Genomic DNA, 20,593 nt, shown 5'->3' with positions numbered 1-20,593 from the left:
TTCAGGCACACGATAGGTTGACCTCTCCTGGCCCCATGTTAGTTCCGGTCAATGAGTTCAGTGGAAATCAACATGTGTTTCTGGACTGGAACATTTAATTGCTCGTTTGAGACCCTCCAGAGGTCTTTATCTATGCCAAGGTAAATGGCCGTGCTCCTCAGGATGGGTCCTAACATGAGTGATATGAATAAGCAGAGCCCCTGGCCAGCCCATGGTGGAAATATAATATGAGCACAAAATAAACCTTTGTTGTTAAAAGGCACTACCATTTTTGGATATATTTGCCATTCAGCACAGCTTAACCTTTCCTGATTGGAAGAGAATAATTCAACTATGTGTTCTGCTGGTGGCGGGAGAAACCCTCCTTTTGACATATATTACCCGTGCCTAAAAACATTTAGAAGTTTAAATGTAAGTTAATTATTTTTGATTTTAAAACAAGATATGTTCTTTATAAAAATACTGGGAAAACACAGGAAAACACAATGAAAAAATTATGTTGATAATGCTACTATCTAGAAAATAATTTTTGACATTTCTAGAAAGAGATATATATATATATATATATATATATCTACGCAATCAGCTTACTGTATAGTTTTGTATTTTGAATTTTGTTCTTATTTTTTACAATATTAAATGTTCTTGGAACACATGCATTTCATGCCTCTATATGTGTGTGTATCCAGCATGCACATGAACTGGCGTTTAGTTATTCTTGCACTGTTAGAAATTTATTTTTGTTTAATACAGAGATTTTATTTTATTTATTTATTTTTATTGAAGTATAGTTGACTTACAGTGTTGTGTTAGTTTCTGGTGTACAGCATAGTGGCTCAGATACACACACACACACACACACACACATTCTTTTTCATTATAGGCTGTTACAAGTTCCCTGTGCTCTACAGTAGGGCCTTGTTGTTTATCTCTTTTATATACAGTAGTTTTTCACAGGGACCTTTCTGTTTTCTGAACATCCTCCTCTCTTTTGCTGCCATAGGGAGCTTTCTAAAATTTGAATCAGAATCTGTCCCCCTCTACCGAAAATCTGTGTAGAATCCTAGAATGATCTTTAAAGACAAAGTCCATTCCTCTTCAGTCTATTTAGAAGGTTTGTTTGCTCAGTACCTGCTCCACCATCATCATTTGTGTCCCTCACCGCCTGCTGTGGACTGAATTGTGTCCCCTCCACATTCAGGTGTCAAAGCCCTCACCTGTGTCTGGAGAATGGTCCCATGAAGAAAGAACTGAAGACGTAAAGTGAACATGAGGACATAAGGGTGGGGCTCCAATACTACAGGATTAGTGTTCTTAGAAGAAGAGACGTCAGAGAGCTTGTCCCCCATCGCCCAGCACAGACACACAGCCAAGCAAGATGGCGGCCAAGCCACAGAGAGCTTGACCAGAGCCCAGCCATGCTGGCGCCCTGATCTCGGACTGCCAGCCTCCACAGCTGTGAGGAAATACATGTCAGTTGTTTAAACCACGCCCAGGCTCTGGTATTTTGTTACAGCAGCCTGAGCTGACCAAGACACTGCCCCTCTTCCCCCTCCAGGGACTTCACTCCAGAACTCCTACTTCAGGGAGGCTGTTTCAGTGAGTGCGTCCTGCTCGCTAATGTTCTGGGGCATAATCAGGTACTGTCTTCCTCTCCTGAGGTTATCTCCAAATCCCTGGCTCTCCTTCCAGTCGTGGGTCAAACTTAATCTTCTCTTGGAAAATTTCCCTTTTTCCTTTCTTTCTTTTAAATGGACGTACTAGGGATCGAACCATCTACCTCACACGTGCTGAGCATGCGCCCTACCAACTGCGCTATACCCACCCCCCCAAAAATAAATTTTCTCTTTCCTTTCTTATTTTCCTCTTGGAGAACTCTGCCGTCTCCTCTCTGGTGGGTGGATTTAGGTCTTCATTTCTCTGAGTTCCCCTTGCACACAACTCCTTTCACATCTCTCTTCTTTGATGGGAACTGCCTAGTTGTTGTGTTCCCCTAAACCCCACGTTTTTAAAGGCCATTAACTAAGCTTTTCCGTCTTTGAATTCCCAACGCTTCAGATTAATGCCACGTTGCCTGAAATGTGGAAGTCGTAAATATTGTTGAATGAACAGACAAATAAGAGTGGTAAAAGAGTCATTCCTTTATTAACTTCTCTCTCTTGAAGACTTTTCCCCCTCTCTGTTACAATCCAAACAACCAAGCTTCATGTATTCTTATCAAAACCAGCTGTCAAGACAGGATTTCAAATTCATTTACTGAAGTATAAATAACTGATTAACAATTTATGTCTCCTAAGGGAGCTTTCGTTTTAACAGGGATAGAATTCCTCATCTGAAGAAGTAAATCTTTCTTGGCGGAGTTGCAGGCTCACCAAGGATCTGGGCTTGGTTTTAATTGGGGGGTGGGGGTGGGGCTTAAGAGGGTTCCTGTGCTTCCAAATCACACCTCATCAGCTCTGCCTAAAGGTGAGACCGGGCCTCTCACCTGCCAACCCACTGAGGGACTGGCGCGTCAGATTACACAGCAAATTCCCGTTTTGTTTCTACTGCTCAGCCTAGATCATAGGAATCCCACATCTGGTAAATGTTTGCACATGAAATGTGCATCTGCCCAGAGTTGTGGTTTCCTGGTACGTCCCAGTGGCTCCAAGTCAAGGTCACAAAACCAGCATTGCAGGGTTTCGGTGATCTGGAGGGGCGCTATGCTCTTAGTTATTGAGAAAGTTGCTTCCCCAGTGCCTTTGAAGACCCTCCATGTTGCCGTTACAGGCTTGGAAAAGCCGTCGGGTGATTCAGAGTCCATTCAACTGTTGGAAGCCATTCCACAAAGATGAGAAACTGGTCTTAAAAAAAAAAAAAGCCAGAGAAAGCGTTTCTCAGTTTTTCTTAATGACCCATTTTCACGTCTAATCGTCTCATCAGAGGCTTCCTTCTCCTGCTAACATAAATCTTGCCTCTGTGAGCTTTGTTGCCTTGTTCTGTTCTTCGTGGAAGTGAGGACCGTCTGATTTTCACATAAACGGTGACACTGAAGACACCAAGCGGCAGACAGTGTCCCGTAAAAGCAAAACAAAGCAGAGAACACATCGCACAAACAACGCAAACTAAATTAAGTTAGGAAAATGGGGTTTTCTGATTACTGTGTGACTCAAAACAGACCTGCTAGTTAGCAAATCTGCTGGTTAGACTGCAAGGCTGATGTTTTGGTGTGTTGTTCATCTTCTCAATGTCCCCAGTGACTCCTGTCCTGAAAAGCCAGATAACATCGGTATGATGGAAGAACTGGTTTATTTCATGTTGTTTCAATTCAGAAAGCAGTGAAGACATCTCAGAGGGGTTATCTTTCCCCTCCAGGATTATGAAGGAGAGGGACAAACACTTATCTCTCAAAAAGTGGAAAAATTTAGTAGATGGATCCGTGTCAATTAAATGATGAGGGAAATTTGGTAAAAAGGTACCATTCTCTAGTTTCTAGAAAGAAATAATACAACGTTCCTATTATTCCAGGTGAAGAAATCAAAGTGATTTATCTTACTATAGACCTGACCGAAAGCTACCCGGTGGGGTATCCTGCTCTACTGATGGGTTCAGCACTTTGCTACTGGGTGAGTGAGTTAGCGACGGGTAGCACTTCTGATGTTGGGTGTGAATTCTCCTGGGAAGCTTCTGTACAGTGAAGGAGATCATTGCAGCGTGGAGGGGCAGCCTACTGAGTGGGAGAGGATGTTTTCAAGTTGTACATCCAATCGAGGTTAATGTCCAAATACATACAGAACTCACGCAACTCAAGAACAGCGACAAAATAATCCGACTGAAAAATGCGCAGAGGATCTGAATAAACGTTCTTCCAAAGAAGACGTGCAGATGGCCAACAGGCACACGAAGAGATGCCCAACATCACTAACTATCAGGGAAATGCAAATCGGGACCACAATGAGATGTGGTCAGAATGGCTGTTACCAAGGGGATGAGAAACGAGTGTTGAAGAGGATGAGGAGAAAGGAAAAAAAGTGAAATTCAAGACATAGGGATTCTTCAGACAGTTCTGTTTAGTATTTGTTCTGTTTGGTGTTTGTACACTGTTGGTTCTTGGGAAGAGTATTTAAAAAATGGTGAAGAAAAGCACAAAATACCCGGCGTAATACTGATTGTAACGTCTAGAAATATAGACAACCTTAAAAAAGATAAGAGGATCTGTTAAATGATCAATATGTTTAAAAATGAAAAGCCATGAATATATTGAACATTTTCAAAATTGTGCCTGTGATTTATTTCAGTGACACTTTCTTACCCTTTGAAGTCCTTTTTTTTTTTTAAATGATCTTTTGTGCCAAGTCCTTACCAGATTCTCTTATAACGTAGATGATTTTCTTTTCCGTGAGTACCCGAACCAGCATCTTCCTTTGGCCAGGAACAAGCTGAAAATTCATGCAAGTAGTGACTTCGAGGCAGCTGGGTGCCAGGCTCTGCGGTCAGAGTGGAAACCTACTGGCCCTCATTCCACCGATTACTGTAGGTTCTCTCTGACTTGAGCAGAGACCTTAGCCACGTCAAGCTGTCCAGTTTCCTTACTGATGAACTAGTAGCAACCACCGAAAGTGAGTTTTGGAAAGGGCTGCAAACCCTTGGCATCGTTGCCTCACTCAGCAGCAGGTGTTCTGCATCAGTGCGATCAGTCAATCAAGTGGTTAGATAGTTTCTTGTGAGCTCAGGGTTTCAAAATGACTGAAAGACACGGCCAGTTAGCACAGAGGAAGTTGTTTGCTTTACTAACAGCCTTATTGTAACTTGCATCATGCTAAAGGAAGATGGAATATTTTGAGGGTTTTGTGGGGGGAAAATTGAAATTGTGGTTTTGAAGGAGTCAGTGGTGTTTAAACTAGTTTAGTGGTTAGGGTGATCATTTTTAGAATTTTGAGAAAAGGGAAATCTTTCTGATTTTGTTTTCCTGGAGGGTCAGGATTTTGTCTTCCTTTCCCTGTTTATTGACTTAAGTGTTTGTTTTATGTTATAATTTACATTGCATGGTGTCTTTGCTATTCCCATCACTGTCAGAGGGGGTTAGGGAAAGGGCTGGGCGTGATTTGGTTCACTAGTTGTCGAAGTTAAAACAGTATTTTTGTTAAATACCTTGAATACATTAAATGTTAAATACATTTAAATAATAATCTATGGAGTTACATAGATGGGAGACTGTCCAATGGTAGCATTTCATTATGGTTGTCCAAATGACATCTCCCATTCTTTTCATCAGATGGCTCCTACTGATGTATTTTTTTCCAGTAAAGGACTTGGTAAAATAGAGCCATGTCAAGAAAACAGCAGCCCATGGTGTTACTGTTTTTAATGTTTTGATTCAGTCAAATCTATCGATTCTTAGAAACACAATCTTTTTTGAGCGTTAAATACGATTTTTTGTTTATGTCGACTATGTTCCAAAGAGATTGAGACTTGAGTAGCAGTCACTTATTGAAATCAAGTATGTAGATAACAGAATGGAAAACATTAAAATCATTAGAATTTTGTGTTTTAATTGTATCTAGCACAAAGTATAGGCTATCATAGATACTTTTGCTAAAGAAGATTGTAAATCTACATAGTAAATAATGGAGTTCAGTTTTATATGTAGTGATTTGGCTTGCTTATTTAACAAACAATTATTATTTTTTCTTTTTTTTAATAGACTTTATTCTTTTAGAGCAGTTTCAGGTTCACAACAGTACTGAGCAGAAAATACAGTGTTTGCACACAGCCCTCCTCCCTACTCATATATACTGCCCTACCCTCAGCCTCCCTCATCAGTGTGTCATATTTGGTACAATCAGTGAACCAACATGGACACATTATTATCAACCAAAGTCCATAGTTTACATTAGGGTTCACTTGCTGTCCATTCTATGGGCTTTGACAAATGCATAATGACATGTAGCCACTATAGTATCATACAGAATAATTTCATTGCCCTAAAAATCCCTTGTACTCCATCTGTTCATTCCTCGCTCCCTCCCTCTCCTCAAACCCCTGGAAACCATGATCTTTTCATTGTTTCTGTAGCTGGGCCTTGTCCAGAATGTCATTTGGTTGGCATGGTATAGTTTGTAGCCTTTTCAGACTGGCTTCTTTAATTTAGTAATATTTCTTTTAAGTTTCTTCTATGTCTTTCATGGCTTGATAGATCATTTCTTTTTTACTGCATATATTTTTTTAATTTACATATATGTACTGTTCATTTTTTTTAACATTTTTTACTGATTTATAATCATTTTACAATGTTGTGTCAAATTCCAGTGTAGAGCACAATTTTTCAGTTACACATGAACATATATATATATTCATTGTCACATTTTTTTCTCTGTGAGCTACCATAAGACCTTGTATATATTTCCTTGTGCTATACAGTATAATCTTGTTTATCTATTTTACAATCTTGAAATCCCAGTCTCTCTCTTCCCACCCCTCACCCCCTTGGCAACCACAAGTTTGTATTCTATAACAAATAATTATTGTGCATTGACCATACTTATGTCAAGAATTGTGAAGAGGCTGAGATTTTTACCCTACTTGGAATCTAACAAGTTAGTCTGCCGTGGTTTTAGGTTGGCAGAGAAGAGATTCTTGGGTCAGAGACAGAGGACTTTATTACTTACAACACAGCAAACAGTATGGGCTTCAGATTGGTTTGCATTGGTTTGTCTTGCCCTCCCAACCCCAAGTCCCATAAGAGTGATGTGGAGGGACCCAGGTACACAGCGGTTTATGTCACAGCTGAGGAACCCTGAGCTTGAGAAATCCTTTCATAAAAAGGGTACGAGAAAACTTGCCCAGTGTTTGTACTGGAGGAAGAAATCATCTTTACTCTGCCAGCCAGGAAACAAGTTTGCCCTTGTCCCACAAGGCAGATATCCCCCAAGGCTATCTGGGTATCTCCCAGCATCCTTGGAAGTAGTCCAGAGAAAAGCGGATTTAAGAGTTTCAGAAACACCATGCAGAATTGTCTCCCAGTGCTTTACGGTTGAAAGTCAAAATGCAAAATTTGAATCTATTTTGCATATCCATTAATTTAGTTCTTATTGGGGGAAACATTTTTGGTGACTATCAAGAGGAACCAGGCTGCATTTTGTTACCCTGGCAATAGCTAACGATATCATTTCCCTGAGCATCTTTGATTTAAAGGTGGTTTACCATGAATACCTTGTGCAAATATAGCTTTACACTGACTAAGACGTTTATGTAGTTTTTGAATTATTAGAATTATTCCTTCACCCATGAAAGCCCAATGGAATAACTGTACCAGAAACCATTTACTCCAGGAAATTTTAATGCACGTCGTTTGCCAACATATACAGAAAGTGACGTAAACCTGGTACCTAAATTCTTAGAAGAATTCCGTATATTTTTTTATTTTAAAAATGGAATGATTGAGTTATTTGGAAAAGCAAGTAAGTGGGTGTTTCTGCAAGGCATGTCGCAGAATGAGGAATATTGCCTGTGGCATCCACATAGAGCCTGAAGAAAAATATGACATAAGAAATGACAGGCCTTTTCCCTCATCTTGCCTTTCGTGGAGGACACTTGGCAGAGAAAAGGGAAAGATAAAATCAAGATGATAATTAAAGAAGCAAAGAATATAGAAAACACATGTTTCTAGTTCTCCCTTCTACTGGTATCGCTGTGACCACCTGCCTGTGTTCAGATGAACACAACTATTCTATGACTGATTATTATGGGAAGTAATATTGGGAGGACCATTGATTATCCCAGAAGTGACTGGCCCCACCCTACCTTAGCTAAGGATGGCAAAAGTTTTTTTTTTTTAAATTTTGACTAGACCAAGAATATTTCTTCCATCACTATATACCTTCTCAGCATTTAATAAAACATAAATGTATGAGCCACTCACACGAGATCTCTTGGGTATGACAACAAAAATGGGAAAGAGGAGACAAAGACAGGACAGAGTTCACTGACCTGCCATAGCCAAAGTCATCAAGTAGGCTTAGTTTTTGTTTTTTGAAATATGGGAGTTCTCATCTGTGTGATCCACTCTGAAATTCCCCCAGCCGCCTCCCTGGGAGTACCCCCCCACCCCTTTTTTTGAAAAAAATATAGATTAAAACTGAATGAAAATATATCCAATTGACAATCACGTGAAAATCCTCCAGGCTGAAAGCCAGAGAATCCTTTTGTACATGCCTTTTTCTGAACCTTAAATGCAGCCAGATGAATTTTCCTTCAGTACTATCCTCCTCGACTGATTTAAATGAATGCTGTGTCTTCTGAGGGGAAATCTGCATCTCATCACAGAGATGAATTATAAGCCTTAATCTTTACTCCCTAGAGAGGCAGTACCTCCTTTGTATTACATTCTTTAAATGTACCAAAGACTCAGTTTATGTAACAGTTTCACTCTAGGCATGCGATGTTAGAGCTTCGCAGATGTATGGATTGAGAAACATGAAAAAACACAACCACCAGGCGACTAAGTGAAGTATAATAAGAATTCTCATTGGCAACACTGTTACAACGTTTTACAATTAGTTGTATATGAAACCGGAATAAAATAGAAGGGAAACACTCCCAGTTTTAAAAGGACTCTCTTGTTCATGGCCAAAAAATGACGAGCAAATACAAGCAGTGAAATTGTGTGGCGTAGGCTTATTTATTTCTCTTTAGATTATGATTATTTGTTGAAATATCTGATCTACTGTTTTAAGAACATTTGATTCTGAAATAGAAGCAAAACCCCAGAAACACTGATAGTCAAAGAGTAGAGTTTATATCAAGTCTGAAACAGAAAGGCGAACATCACGTTCTTTTTAATATCTTAACTAAACATAACTTTTTACCTCGTTGCCTTATTCTTTGGGCAGAGGATTATGATCGTGGTGGTTGAGTCCTGCTAGGAAATCTAAGACTTACAAAGTTCAGATGCATTTTCATTCATTAAGATCTTCTAATTGCCAATCCTTGAGGCGAGTCTCTATTGATGAAATCAGTGATTTTCAGTGGGGTTGATTTGGTCCCTAACTACATTTATGCCTGGAAATAATGTTGGAGAAGAGTTAGGAGTAAAAAATTATTGAATATTCATTAAGTGTGTGTTTTCTATACTTTGAGAGAGCGCCGAATCCTAACCACTAGACCACCAGGGAGCGTCGTGTTTTCTATACTTTGAAAGCATGGTACCTTAGAAAAGTTTGGGTACCTTTCTCATATTTTGTACCAAGCTAGTGTTTTCTATGTATATTTTAAATACATTCTTCTTTAAAGAAAAAGGTACTAAATTGTATTCATATAGTTTTTTCTGTTTTTCTTTTTTTACTGAAGTATAGTCAGTTTACAGTGTTGTGTCAATTTCTGGTGTACAGCATAATGATTCAGTCATACATAAACATACATATATTCATTTGCGTATTCTTTTTCATTACAGGTTACTACAAGATATTGAATATAGTCCTCTGTGCTATACAGTAGAAATGTGTTGTTTATCTACTTAATACATAGTAGTTAGTATCTGCAAATCTCAAACTCCCAATTTATCCCTTCCCACCCCCTTCCCCCACTGGTAACTGTAAGTTTGTTTTCTATGTCTGTGAGTCTATTTCTGTTTTGTAAATAAGTTCATTTGTGTCATTTTTTTAGATCCCACATATAAGTGATATCATATGGTATTTGTTTTTCTCTTTCTGACTTACTTTAGTATGATGATCTCCAGGTCCATCCATGTTGCTGCAAATGGCATTATTTCATTCTTTTTAATGGCTGAGTAGTACTCCATTGTATAAATATACCACCTCTTCTTTATCCAGTCATCTGTTGATGGACATCTAGGTTGTTTCCATGCCTTGGCTATTGTAAATAGTGCTGCTATGAGCATTGGGGTGCATGTGTCTTTTCAAATTAGAGTTTTCTCCAGATATATGCTCAGGAGTGGGATTACTGGATCATATGGTAACTCAGTTTTTAGTTTTTTAAGGAATTGCCATCCTATTCAGATAGTTTAATAGTACAGATCAAAGACTGGGCATCCTCTCATTTGGGGACATACACTTTTCAGTACTTTGTAGAGCATGTCTGTCATAGCAAGAGAAACTCTTGAGCTTTCCTGATCACATTTGGTCCTCATGGAGTAGGGCGGGCCGCCCCTCTCTGTGCACAGGGGGCCTGCAGCTCTCATTGAGATCCAGTGACCAGGAGGATTACGGAGCGGACGCTTTGCAGAGCCAGGACAAGAGGGCGACGGTGCTGCTCCGGGTTAAGCAGTGGGTGGAGTCTTCTTGAGATTCCTAATGCCGCATGTGATTAAGCCAGAGGCTGACTCCGATGGGAAGCTTCTGGAACAATAACATTAAACCTTTTCCCAGTTAAGGGAGGCAGTATGCTCAGTGGAGAAGAACACTGTTCCGGGGACACAGTTTCTGACATTGGCTCTGTCACTGCATTTTATGTTGGTTAGAATATTTAATTTCATCGAGCTCCAGATGCTCATCTGTTAAACAATGAAATTGGGTCAGAGGGACATTCTAGAACCTTTCAGTTCATTGGTTAATTTTCCTTAAGGGCCATTCCCTTGATTTTCCTCTTTCTAGGGAGTTTCTTGTTCATTAAATGTATTTAAGGCATCTTCTTCTGAGTCTCTGAGGAAAGTCAATCCTTGGTTGTCACTGCTGTGGAAGCCACAGTTGGGCTGGATTTCTGGGCTAACGCGGTGATTGGGTTAACTGAGATGAAGCTGGACTTAATCAGTGGTTTGTTTTCAGATGACCCAGCAGTGGGACCCTGCCAACGGGGGCTCTCTTCACTCGCTGGTCCAGTTGTCCAGACAGAGGACACCATTCAGTGAAACTCACAGAATGTCCATTCATAGAACTCTCATTTTAATTAAAAAGCTAACATCATGTTTCGATCACTTTTGAGATTATTACTCTCCAACACTATTTCTTCTTATTTTGAAACTTAATATATTTCATAATTGGCACTCAAACTCTACATCTTAAAAATGCGACTGGCCATATTTTTAGAAAAACTCAGACATATGAAGAACCTGTGTACCCCTGAATAGGACCTATTTGCTTAATACAGGAAATACTTATAAGTTAGTTTGAATCTGTAATTAGGACTCACGTTCTAAACATACAGATTTATTTTCTCATGTACTTAATTTTCAGAAAGAAATGACTACATATCTTGTTATTTTAAACATGTGAGAGATGCTGAGGCAAAGGATCTCATACTATTTATCTTGTAGTAACTTGTGAAAAAGAATATAACAATGAATATGTGTGTGTTCATGTATGACTGAAGCATTGTGCTGTACACCAGAAATTGACATGACATTGTAAACTGACTATACTTCAATAAAAATATATATACAAAGGATCTCATACTTTTTAAAGATTATTTAGTTTACACCTGCAAACAGATGTGGAAAAATGCAGCTTAGGTAAGAAGTTTTGACCTGGGTGAAAAGGCAGTGTCAAGAAAATAGAGCTCCAGGACTCTGCAGGTACTAGAGATGGGACTTGAACTGGAATGTTCCCGGAGTCAGAGGCAGCGAATAATGCTGACCTAGCACTGGCTTCGTACAGCTGTCCACCCTCACATCTGTGTGAGGGTGACCGTAATCCAGAGGCTTTGGTGATGATTCCAGTGGGGATTATCTGGCTCACAAAGCGCACAGTAGAAGGAGAGAAAATGTGGGCTTCTCAGCATCTCTCTGAGTCATCCTAGCGTGGATGGGGTTCTAAGGGACCTCCTTGGCCAGAATGGAAGATTCTCTGGATGTAAACAGGGAATGGCTATCTTTTTGCTGTTTTTTTTTTTTAACACTTTTTTTTTATTGAGTTATAGTCATTTTACAATCTTGTGTCAAATTCCAATGTAGAGCACGATTTTTCAGTTATACACGAACATACATATATTCACTGTCACATTTTTTTGTGCTGTGAGCTACCACTCTTTTTGCTGTTTTGATATTTTTGTTGTTATCACCACTTTTTGGCCCTACTTGGTTCACAATTTCAAAGCTAAAATACAGATTTTTCTAAAAATCAACTCTTCTCCAAAAATAATAATGTTTGTCTTCTCTGTGGGGTTGGATGGTATCTCGGCTGGCTTGGTTGGTCGATTGGAACCAAGGTCCCACATGCCAGTTGACTCTGTAGAGCTCCATAAACCACAGTCTGTACACTTTGTCTTAGCCAGTCATCCCGCTGATGTGTGACCCCAAAAGAAGGCATCTCGGAAAGTGTAGATGGATTAGCATAACTCTACCACCACTGTGAAAACAGATACAATGAAATAGTTTACCAATGGTGGATGGGCCATCAAAATATTTAACTGATTGCTTACATATAACATGAAAAGCATAGCGTGGCTTAGGGAATTAGTGGCTTTAAACCCTGCCCTCTAGGAACTCACACACATCAGCCAACTAGGAAATACACATGCACATGAATTACAGGAAACACACTTACAGGAACGTGAAGGATGCCTGCTTAAAATGTGCAGATAATGGCCTATGAATATTCAGGGAATGGGGTATTCTTTTCAACTGTAGCAATCATTGCTTTTTCCACTCATTTTTGTAAATCCTGGTGTTAAAAAATTCAAGGAGATTGGAAGAAAAATATTATTGAGTCTTTCCAATGGTGAGAGCAGCTTTACAAGGTGCTTTTATGCCATTTTGTGCAGCATTTATAACAACACTTCAAGGTAGGTAGGGTAGCTCTTTTTTTAAAAATCAAATATAGGTAGTTTATTGATCTGATGTTTAAGGCAAAACAAGCATTTAGAAGACAGTATACAAAAATATTTTAATAATTTTTTGGGGAAACAAAGTTTATTCTTGGAAGTCCAACTCGTTGAGAGATAAAACCGTTTTAAAAGGTAGCTTTATTTCTGATTTTAGAGAGGAGAAAAGTAAGCCCCAGAGAGATTAAGAAACTTGTTTTAAGTCACACAGTAAGTGGTAGATTAAGAATTTAAATCTGTTTTCACTAAAAACCTGTACTCTTTCAACTATGCCATGGTTTCCAGCAGGATGTAGATGAAAACACAGAAGCGCCTAGATTTGGGCCGGTCTCCCAAAACGTCTCCCTCTTGATCTGTAGGTAACCACACTTCTGTGGTTAGAAGGTATGGTCCAAGAGTGAAAGTATACGTGCAGCTACAGTGCAAGCAGTAGCGCCGGGTTTTGCAAACGTGCAATCTGGGATAAGTGGGCATGTAGGAGGGGCATGTAGAACCCCAGGGATGGACAAGAGTGATGTCCAATACTTGACGGACAAAGAACGTCTCTCCAAGAACCAAAAGCTGGTGGGAAACAGGGCTGACATTCAGCAGTGGATGTCTGTCTATATCCATCCATCCCCCATTTATTGAATTTCTAATATATGAAAGCTTTATGAAATACCGTTGGGAAGGGGAGAAATCCAGATATATCTCTGTTCTCAAGAAACTCATGAACAAACTAGTGGTTACCAGTGGGGAGAGGGAAGAGTGGAGGGGGCAGAATAAGGAGAGGGGATTAAGAGATGGAAACTATTTTGTTTTTTCAGTTACTGGAAGTTTATTGAGTTTCTTTGATGGTGTCATATTTCCGATTCTTTTTTTTTTTTTTTAACATTTTTTAATTGATTTATAATCATTTTACAATGTTGTGTCAAATTCAACTTGTAGAGCACAATTTTTCAGTTATACATGAACATATATATATATTCATTGTCACATTTTTTTCTCTGTGAGCTACCATAAGATCTTGTATATATTTCCCTGTGCTATACAGTATAATCTTGTTTATCTATTCTACATTTTTGAAATCCCGTCTATCCCTTCCCACCCTCTGCCCCCTTGGCAACCACAAGTTTGTATTCTATGTCTATGAGTCTATTTCTGTTTTGTATTTATGCTTTATTTTTTGTTTTTGTTTTTTAGATTCCACATATGAGTGATCTCATATGGTATTTTTCTTTCTCTTTCTGGCTTACTTCACTTAGAATGACATTCTCCAGGAGCAACCATGTTGCTGCAAATGGCATTATGTTGTCGGTTTTTATGGCTGAATAGTATTCCATTGTATAAATATACCACATCTTCTTTATCCAGTCATCCGTTGATGGACATTTAGGCTGTCTCCATGTCTTGGCTATTGTAAATAGTGCTGCTATGAACATTGGGGTGCAGGTGTCTTTTTGAAGTAGGGTTCCTTCTGGATATAAGCCCAGGAGCGGGATTCCTGGGTTATATGGTAAGTCTTTTCCTAGTCTTTTGAGGAATCTCCATATTGTTTTCCATAGTGGCTGCACCAAACTGCATTTCCACCAGCAGTGTAGGAGGGTTCCCATTTCTCCACAGCCTCTCCAGCATTTGTCATTTGTGGATTTTTGAATGATGGCCATTCTGACTGGTGTGAGGTGATACCTCATTGTAGTTTTGATTTGCATTAAGAGATGGAAACTATTATGTGTAAAATAAACTACAAGGATATATTGTACAACACAGGGAATAGAGCCAATATTTTACAATAACTATAAATGGACTATAACTTTGAAAAATAGTGAATCACTATGTTGTACACCTGTAAGTTATATCATATTGCACATCAACTGTATCTCAATAAAAAATTACACAATTAAAAAAAAGAAACTCACATTTTGGTGGGAGAAGATGGACATGTAAACCAGAAATTATTGCATCAGAAGTCATCTGAAGTTTCCATGTGAGACAGAATCCTAATTCTCTTTGAGTTGGGAAAGATACCACCATGGAAGGTACCACAAGGACTGTGGACACGGAGGATTCCTGAATGGTAGATGGGAACACATCATGAAAGGGCTTGTTTGAGAAGGAGCTAGAACTCTGTCCTGAAGGCAATAGGAAACCATTAAAGGATTTAAATAAAAAATATTAATTAGAGACTATTTTAAACACATAGGAAAAGAACAGAAAGCCGCAACAAACCCATCACTCATAGTTGCAGATGAACCACTAAAGATCTACCCTCATGTCTTCAAACCCAGAAATAATCACTGTCTGAAGCTTGCTGTGTATTATTCCAATGTATACCTTTGTGCTTTTGCTATATATGTATGTACCTCCAAACAACATATATTATTATTTTGTAAATTAAAAATTTACATAGATAGCGTCTTGTTTATTTCCTCCCAGAACTTCCTGTATTCGCTTAACATATTGGCACGCATAGCTCTAAAACAACCATTTTTACTGCCTTAAAATAGATGGGGTTTGTTTATTCCCCTTTTTACTGACGGAAAATTAAGCTGTGTCCATTTTTTTCTGATGACACACCATGCTGCAGTGACACACACGTCTCCTCCGTGTCTCCTTGTGGACACAGGTCAGTTTTTCAGAGTGTACTCCATAAAATAGAAGCATGAGATTGTAAGACTTTTTTTTTTTTTTTTTTTAAATTCTCAGCTTTACTGTAAGCATTGGGAATTGGTTCTCAGAGTGGCTGTGCCACTATATTCATTCTCTCTTTAGGAACAAGGATTTCGATTTTCCTATATCCTCTCTAGCTTTTGGTGTTAATGTATTTTTGTGGGTGTGAGTAGTATTTTGCTTTAGTTGGTATTTTCCTAGTATCAGGGTGGCTCAAGGGGAGGGTCTAGCTCAGTGGGTAAGCGCATGCTTAGCATGCATGAGGTCATGGGTTCGATCCCCAGTACCTCCGTTAAAAAACAAAAAAACAAAAAAAAATCACCTCCCCCATAAATAAAAAAAAAAAAAAATCAGCTGAAATAAGAAAAAAAAAAGATGGCTCAATATTTTCCTATTGGGTATTTGGGTTTCTCTTATTTGAGTTTCTTGTTTGTAATCTTTACCCATTGCCCTGTTCGATTATTTGTATTTTTCTTATTGAGTGTAGTCTTATAAAATATATCCAAGGCACCAATCTTTGGTTAGAAATATACATGGCGAATATTTCATTCCGGGTTAGATTTGTCTTGATTTTTAAAATTTATTTAAATTTTTTTTTTTGTGTGTGAGTGTGTGGGAGAAGGTAATTAGGTTTATTTATTTATTTGATGGAAGGACTGGGGATGGAACCCAGGACCTTGTGCCTGCTAGGCATGTGCTCTGCCACTGAGCACTACCCTCCCCTCTTAGGTTTTGTCTTTTAATTTTATGATACCTTTTTAATGAAAATGTAAATTTCTTCCTTTCCCAATGTTAAAAAGATACCTTATATAGTCCCCCAAGAGTTTTACAGTTTCGCCTTACACATTTAGGTCTCTAACCCAGCTGTACTTGGCTTTTGTATATTACACAGCGTAACAGGGCTATGGTTTTATTCACATTAACCCTCTCCTGTGTGATTACCAATTACAGCACATTTATGCAACTGTGCATCTCTTCACAGCTCATTTATAGTGTGACTTCTCTCCTATAACAAGTTCCCGTGTATAGCTGGGTTTGTTTCTTGAATCTTTCTTTAGACCCACTATTCTACTATAATCTTTTATCAATACTGATTCTTTATAATTACTGTAGTTTTTAAGCAAAATTTACGAGCTGGTAGTACAAAGTGATTCCTTCCTTATTTTCCTTCCTCCAAATTGTTTCAGCTGAATTTGGCCTGTTTTTCTTCCATTTAAATTTTTTGATCAGCTTATCCATTCCACAGTCACACTCAGACACGAAACATCTCGGTTTTGATGAGAATTGCATTGAATGCACAGATTAATTGGATGGAAAATCTGTCATCTTTATGATATGAAGTCTTGCCATATGAATGCACATATTTTTCCATATCTTTAGAACATTTTCTCCTTCAACTATAATTTTGTTCTATTGACATGCCATTATTTTATGGCTACTGTGAATAGTATTTTCAAAAATACATTTTGGAATTTCTTGCTGCTGGAATAAGGGAACAGTGTTTGGTTTTAAAAAGCTTAGTTGTGTTTGCAACAACTTTGCTGACATCTGTTGTTATTTTAAATGATTTTTTATGGAAGTTTCTTTATTTAGATAATTTTCCCTAATAATATTGATAATTTTGTTTCTTTCTCAATCCTTTTACCTTATTTTTGTTATCTTATTTTCTTAGAGTGTCTGTTACAGTGCTAAGTAGAGGTGATTGCAGACATGTATTATTTCTAACTTTATTCAAAGAGGATTCTTCTAACATTTCACCGTTAAATATTATATTTACTCATGGTTTTTGGTTTTGTCATATTTAAAAAACTTGTCTTTTCATTTTAAAATCAGGAATGGGTGTTGTATATTTAGAAATAATGAATACGTGTTGAAATTAGCAAATGTTTTCTTCTGCATCTATTTCAGTAGCATGGGTGGATGTAGCATGATAAATCCGCAAGCCTACAACAGTGGCAGTGGATGCAGTTGTTAGCTGTGAGAGAGGAGGGACAGAAAATAGCTTGGGAAGACACTCATGGTTGTGATTTAGGGTAGCGGTGTAAATGGTAGAGTCGTTACTTGAAGAGAGGATGGGAAGAGAAGAGCAATTTTTTACAAATAGACTTTGAGCTCACAAAAAGATTTGTTGGAACTGAGATGCATGTCAGCTGTATAAAAGTTGATGTTCGTTACATTTCTGGATATAATTATTTGAAAATCGACTCTTGACTGAAAGAGTGAAGTGTGCTCTGAAGATAAAAATTTGTGATTCAGTGGTATCAACATGGTAGTTAAAGATGTAGGGGAGGCTAAATTTCTCCAGTAAGAGTTTGCAGAATCGGAAAAGTAGAGGCAGACATAGGAAACAAACTTGTGGTTACCAGGGGGTGAGGAGGGGGTGTGGAGGGATAAATTGGAAGCTTGGGATTTGCAGATATACACTATTATATGTAAGACAGATAAACAACAAGGTCCTACTGTACAGCACAGGGAACTATATTCAATACCTTGTAATAGCCTATAATGAAAAAGAATATGAAAAGGAATATATATGTGTATATATATGTGTGTGTCTGTATATATATATGTATGTATATATATGTGTGTGTGTAAATATATAACTGAATCACTATGCTGTACCCTGGAAATTAACACAACATTGTAAGCTGACTTTATTTCAATTAAAAAAATTATTAAAAAAACTCCCATTAAAATAACCATAGGAAAAAAAACAAAGAGAAGGTAGAGGCTCTGGCTAAACCTCAGGAACCCAAATCCATATCGGACAGCAGAGGGGACCCGCAGAGAAGTCTGAAAGTAAGTCAGGAAGCCTTAAGGAGAAAGTTCCAATTAAAGAAGAAAAAAAAAAGCCATCTGTCTGAGCCAAACGCAGGTACGTTAAGAAAGATGGCCAGACAGAGCTGACTGACTTTGGCAGCTGGGAAGTCACCGGAGCCCTTACACGGGAGCAGTTTCCACAGCCCGCTGGAGTCAGGCGCGGGGCTGGCGGGGGTGCAGCTGCAGCGGGAGGTGGGGAAACGGAGGGAGCGGGTCGGAGACCCTGGTCGGGAAGCCTGGGAGACCCTGGTCGGGAAGCCTGGCCGTGTCGGGAGGGAGAGAACTTGCAAGCAAGAGAGTCGAGGCAAGAATGATCCTTCCAGAATGAATTGCCAGTTTCCCAGTTTTGAAATTGTCGGGTGCATAAAGCGTAGAAGATGAAGCTTCAGTGAAATGTGATTGTGAGAGAGTTACCGGATGTGATGAAGAGCCGAACAAGGCTGTGTGACAGTTTTAATTCAGAATTGATTGTTCGGGTACATATTTGTCTCTTACGTCTGAAAGCTCGGAGTCACGCCAAAGAAATTCATAAGATGCAAATTCAGAGGCTGGAGCTATCCCTGTATGACAGTGAAGTCCTTAAAGAAGGGTAAATCTCTACAGATTCCATTTTCAAACCAAGGAGACTCGCAGACATAGAAAACAAACTATGGTTACCAAAGGGGAAAGGCGGGAGAGGGATGAATTTAGGGGCTGGGGAGTAACAGACACACACTACTAGATACAAAACAGGTAAACAACAAGGACCTACCCTAGGGCATAGGGAGCTCTATTCAATTTCTTGTAATAACATATAATAGAAAAGAATCTGAAAAGAAAAAATGTATATGCATGTGTATGTATAACTGAATCATTTTGCTGTACACCTGAAACCAACATTGTAAATCAACTACACTTTAATAAAAAAAATTAAAAAAAATAAGACATGGGGCAAAAATATATAAAAAATCATTTTCATGTCTTATTTGTGGCATAACAACTATATACCAATGATCGAATAGATCTCTAATTTGGAAAAAATAATAATCTAAATGAAAAAAAAGTAGCCTTGTCTGTGAGGGATTGGACTTTGAGTCTGTTTTTGATACCGTGATTCAGTAAAGGCTGTTGAGCCCACAGACTCGGCGAGTCTGGGATGGAGGAAGCCCTTGGTCCAGCACTGGGATCAGGAGAACCATTTTCTGGATGCTGTTTGTCCTGGCACAGTTCGGTTCACCGGATTTGTTTCCAATTTAAATGATTTCTCTGCCAGGTGAAGTTGGTAATGATTAAAGAAATTTTAAAAGATGTCTTTAATCCGGTGAGGTGCTTTCCATGTCTTTGGTTGTCACTTGAAAATGATATTCATGGTAAGCTGGGGTACATTTCTGAAGGTGCCAGATGTGTTTTTTGTCGTTGAAATTATCACCAAAATCTCCAACAAACCAGTTCAGGGTTTCCATGGAAACATGATTTCACCCCGTCTATGAAAACCCCTTTTCTTTTTTTTTAACCTCCTTATCATGGAACTTGAATCTCGGCAATGTTTTTCCTGCGATTCCTGCTCCAAGAAAAAGAAAACAGGTTTCCAGTTAGACAAAAATGCACATTTTGCCCATTAAAGTTTAACTCCAAGGGACCTTTTCATTTAGGGAGGTGAACAATGGACATAGCCTAAAATCTTTCCTATTTAGGTACTAATATGCATTTTTTGGTTACTTTTGTCTTGTAGTTTTTAAATACTTGGTCAACCTCTAGTTAAAGTTGACCCAAGTTATGTTAAAATGACTTCATACTTCTAGTAACCAACTACGTGGTATCTAGCTGGTCTAGAAATCTTCAAAAAGCTGTCACCTTCTTCATTTTAATTTTTTCCCTATGCCTACCCCAAAGCCTGACATAGGTTGATCGTCAATACATTCTTCTCGAGCCAGCGATGCTACCAATATTTCCGTGCCTTCTGTGGACTTAGCACTGGGAAGGACTCTGCAGGGTAAAAACACATAGATAAGAAACTCTCCTGTTGGTCATTAGGGATTAGGAAGGGTAAAGAATGACTATAAATTCGCTTTTCACTATTTAACCTCACACGAGCCAGAGTTTTACTGTCTCATTTAATTTTTTGCAATAGTCCTAGGAGGGCTGTTGGTTGTTTCAGATGAGGAAACTGTGACCAAGCCAGGGTTGAGAACATGCCCAGGCTAGTGATCGATAGACCAGGATGTGAATACCAGCGGCACATTAACAAGATACTTACTAGTTGGAGAGATGATTCTTCACAGTAAACGATTAGTGAATTAGTAGATGTGACTGGTCGTGAGGATCTTGGACAAGGAACGATTGTGTGGATGAGAATAATCGTGCACAGTTGAAAATGAAAGCACTGCTTATT

General features: G+C 38.7%; 1 protein-coding gene across 1 annotated transcript in view; it reads left to right on the top strand.

The window, feature by feature from the left end:
- The window catches only part of LOC141574139 (uncharacterized), a 51,108-nt gene that overhangs the window by 19,529 nt on the left and 10,986 nt on the right, over window positions 1-20,593 (top strand). The window contains exon 3 of the mRNA XM_074347931.1: window positions 3,508-3,605. Within this exon, the coding sequence (XP_074204032.1) occupies window positions 3,508-3,605 (98 nt within the window). The remainder of the gene's footprint in view (window positions 1-3,507; window positions 3,606-20,593) is intronic.

This window comes from Camelus bactrianus, chromosome 20 (assembly GCF_048773025.1).
Source record: "Camelus bactrianus isolate YW-2024 breed Bactrian camel chromosome 20, ASM4877302v1, whole genome shotgun sequence".
Taxonomy (NCBI): Eukaryota; Metazoa; Chordata; class Mammalia; order Artiodactyla; family Camelidae; genus Camelus; species Camelus bactrianus.
Note: the sequence above shows the minus strand (reverse complement) of the source record. Positions and strands in the feature narration are given on the sequence as shown.